Source organism: Aspergillus undulatus (assembly GCF_047715775.1).
Source record: "Aspergillus undulatus strain CBS 261.88 unplaced genomic scaffold BDV17scaffold_1, whole genome shotgun sequence".
Taxonomy (NCBI): domain Eukaryota; kingdom Fungi; phylum Ascomycota; class Eurotiomycetes; order Eurotiales; family Aspergillaceae; genus Aspergillus; species Aspergillus undulatus.
This window is the reverse complement of record NW_027396605.1, coordinates 1,597,346-1,601,497: the sequence shown is the minus strand read 5'-3', so window position 1 is coordinate 1,601,497 and position 4,152 is coordinate 1,597,346. Positions and strand designations below refer to the sequence as shown.

At 49.4% G+C, this 4,152-nt stretch overlaps 1 protein-coding gene across 1 annotated transcript; it reads left to right on the top strand.

The window, feature by feature from the left end:
* Positions 1-3,711: 3,711 nt before the first annotated feature.
* BDV17DRAFT_249884 (uncharacterized protein) lies at positions 3,712-4,070 on the top strand. Its single transcript, XM_073756271.1, has one exon. The coding sequence runs from the start codon at positions 3,753-3,755 to the stop codon at positions 3,930-3,932; it is 180 nt and encodes a 59-aa protein (XP_073621497.1). The 5' UTR covers positions 3,712-3,752; the 3' UTR covers positions 3,933-4,070.
* The last annotated feature ends 82 nt before the right edge of the window (positions 4,071-4,152 follow it).

Below are 4,152 nucleotides of genomic sequence, written 5' to 3'. Positions count from 1 at the left end.
ACTACTACTACTACTACTACTACTACTACTACTACTACTACTACTACTACTACTACTACTACTACTACTACTACTACTACGACGACGATAAAAACAGTTGCCAACACAGGGGCTGATTCAAATCCTGCGGGAACCTCAGGGACCCCCTCCTTCCTCTTTCGTTCCCCTGGCTCTCGAATACTCTAATAGAGATATGTTAGGGAAAAAGCCAAGGGGGCAAACTCATCCGCTACCTAGGTAGAGAATATTGATCCTTCCCTCGTCCTGACCATCGTTAACACTTAACACCCTCAAGGGCCTCCTTTATTCCTAATGTCCATTAATATGAGATCAGAAGTACGGCCAACCCGCAACCTCAGACTATGAAGCAAGAGGATAGCACATCTTAATCCCTGCCAGTTAGAAAACCATGTATCTTGTCATGCCTAGAAATAAACTCCAGGATGGAAACACCGGATCTGTTTTCTGGCTACCGAGGCATCTATAGATCTCCACCGGGTACTGTTAGGCAAGCCGCGAAGGAGGAGGGATATATTAGACTTTTAGAGATGTCGATTCTTCCAACATCTTCATCATTAATATCCCCCGGAAACTCCTTACCTGACGTCAATCACGGTGGGATTGCCCATTCCACTGTCATTATCCTTACCCCTGTTTCACAAGCTATAAAAGTACCCAAGATAGTACTCTGTAAGAGCATCTACAGTACTCCAAACCGGCAGCAACCCATTCAGGTCATACATTTATCTACAGCTCGCCTTATTCGCAACTTGTCGAATCGCCCCTAAATCCCAGATTCATGCATCATACGTTCCGAGAAGACTTGAGTACGTATTCCTCACCCACGAGTCAGTCAGACTTACGGCCCTGGTCAACCCTCGAGCCAGCAACTCGGATAACCCGACCCGGTCAATCCACTCCCGACTCCAACCCCGAACGGGCCCAAGCTAAGCTGTTGCACTAAAGTCCTAGCCCTAGACTGACTAGCAAGCTAGCAACGTCCTGCAGAATGCGGATTGCAGGACTGACTCAGGTCGCACCGCAAGTTGATGATAATGATGTAGAATCTAGATTAGACTAGTCAGGAGTAGGTTCCACGATAACGCACGTAGCTCCTGCCCAGGCCTTGATCCACGTTCCAGAAGAGTGGATCCAACTGACGCAAAAGAACAGAGTCAGGATTCAGGAAACAGGATTAGATTCGCTGGACTCGCGTTGCCGACGGGCCGTTGCTTCTACGGCGTAGGCAAGCTACGCAACGTTGTCTTCGTCGAGATTCGACGATGTCGGTTGCCTGTGAGGAGATAGATTGCGTCACTGTGTGAGTCCGAAGTAGAAAGGTTACCTTGTATCTAGTGCCTGCAGAGTTCTCGCTTTCGCTAGGAGCTAGTTACCCACATCCGTAGTCAAAAGTGTGTGTTCATGAACGGGCGATGGGAAGCTCTAGAAATGGAATGGATCGAATCTTTCAATATACTCCGTACACTTGGAGTTGGCACTGCTAGTAAACAGTCAACTGCACGGCTGGAGAATACTGGTTCTGCAGCGGAAACCTACAGAGTACGTAGGTGTGTAGGTAGTCTACTACTACCTAGTACTATGTAGGCGTATGCTCTGTATACTCTGTATACCCACTATCATACGTCGTTACGGGTTGAAAATCCGTCCGTCTGGCCAAGGTAGATAAATACAGAGAGAGTTTCAACCTGCCTTCAGCTTAATCTCAGAAGCTCAGATCACATCAAGTTGTATATGTTTATGCTTATGTTTTCCGCCGTGATGCCACACCCCGGGCCCCGGGCCCGCACTCGCACCTACCCTAAATAGTACCCATAGTATCTAATTGCGGTAGCCGAGCGATCTTACCTAAGGTCAAGAATAACTGGATGTATGGACCGAGCTCTCGACGTATCCGTCTGACAAACTCAACATAAGCTCAACAAGCGCAACAATATCAGAAAGCGTAAGTCTCGAGACCGAAAGAAAACGAAAAGGAAAGTAAAACCTACCTTGGCCGGACCTGGTCTGACCTACTCCTAGAAGTCAGGTAAATCAACCGCGAAGCCGAAGAGAACCCGAACAGGACAAGGCTCGAAACCTGCTTGAAGCCAAATCGAGTGAATGAGCCAAGCTTTCATCGAGGCTGCGGCTATGAAGTTACTCAGTAGTCTGCACAGAGTAGGTAGGTAGGTGGACCGACCCTTCGCGCCTGATCGGCGACCTAGGTGTGACCGGAGGCCGGTGACATCCAGGAACTATAGTAGTAGGTGCGATACTTGGTCTTGATGCGGATGGTCAATCCCAAACGGACTGAGATATCTGGTACTTCTCAGCAATAGAGTCAGGACCTTCACAGACGGGAGGGAGATATCTGCTTTACAAGAGGAACGATGAGACTATGGGTACGTATTTAGTACCTACGGAGAAATTGTAGGGGTGTTTCACTCAATGCACGACAAGCTACGATGTAGACTACTCGAGTCGCGTACTTATTTGCTTTACTTAGTACCAGTCAGGTAGTAGGTACCCCCGTTAAAAGTAAGGCGGGAAGAAGCCGAGTTTAACCGGTTTTCGCGGTCAGTGTCGTGGCTCAGACAACCGCAATATCAAACAGCATCCCTGCTTAAAAAACAGATACTCGGATAACATCCCTGCTATATCAGGTACTTTCATCAGAAGTACGCTTTACTATCCCTCGTTAGTTATCTACTTATCCGTACAGCATGTGCATATCCGAGCCCACGGGATCCGTGCATCCGAGTCGAACCAAAATCAAAATGAAAACCAGATTCAGGGCCATGGTCAAATCAGCGCGATGTCTCCTGGAGGATTTCCCTATTGGTGGAGTACGTGCTAATTACGGGGGTTGTAGGCTTATTACCTATGGTCCGGGGGACCCTAGCTTGCGCACGGGGCTTTTCGACGGATAGCTAGTGCTATTGCTTGCAGGGTTGTATATTGGTTACTTACCGGTTGCAGCTAGGTCTATCGAAGAGCGACTTGATTCCTGACTGATCTTGATTGTTGCGAATTGCGGAGTTAAGTATGTTGTTGGCTTGTAGGCGGTATGCTCCAGGGGGTAGCGGGTAGGGTAAGCGGTTAAGTACATTGTAGAGGCTTTTAGCCGCCACAATAGGCCCCATCTTTGCCGATCGAATGGGATTCATGGGAACATTCGCTGGTGGATACTTCTGCAGTGACAGACATCTGCCCCCGGGATTTACCGTGTGGGCTGCGGACGGTCCGCAGGTGGTCTAAATAAACAACCCCAGCCAAACATCATATGCTGCGGTGGGTACGGGCACATTCCGGATATCCGACGGACGAGTACCTGCAGAATACCTAGATTATAAAAGCACCCCGTACAGAGTAGCCGAATGCGGAGTAAACGATCGCTGCTCGCACGAAGCAGCAAGAGAAAGTGAGTTCATGATTGCGTAAGTGCCCGATCGACAGAGAGATTGGCTCCTTTCACTACGGAAGCACGATCACTCGACGACTGGCGGCCAATGCGAGGATGACTACTGTTGTGGGATTGGGGGTCTGTCGTATAGCTCCGTGGTTGGACGCTGGACACTGCGCAGGCCGCAGATTCCGGCATCCAGAATCACAGCCACCGGCGCCGGCGCCGCGAGGCATGGCGCGGTGTAACAACGTTGCTGGAAGCTGGATTGAGGAGAGAATCCGTGTCTGATGGAGTGGCACTGTGACGCTGTTCCGAGATGCTATGAATGATGTGAGGCGCGATCTCCATGAAACGTTCTCCCGCGGTACAGAATCCATCGTGTCTGTTGTGCGATAGTATAGGACTTCTTTCATATGGTTTGTTAGTCTGGGGAGCGTCGTCATCCTATATTGCTGCCTTGCGAGACGAACGGCGAACGCAAGCACGGATAAGGGGTTCCGTCCCCGAGTACGATGATGGTATATGAGCAAGGGTGATATGATCGACAACTAAGCACTCGGATTGTGCCAGATTAATTTGGACTCGGTAATTGCGCGTTCGACACGGGGCAAGGGCCATCGATCGTCTGTGAATAAGCTGAGGGCATGCGACCACGGCAGTCGTCCAGGTATTCGAGTTGTCGCTACTCGCGCAAGCATACCATGCGCTGTAAGTAAGAAAAAAAAAGAAAAAAAAAGAAAAAAAAA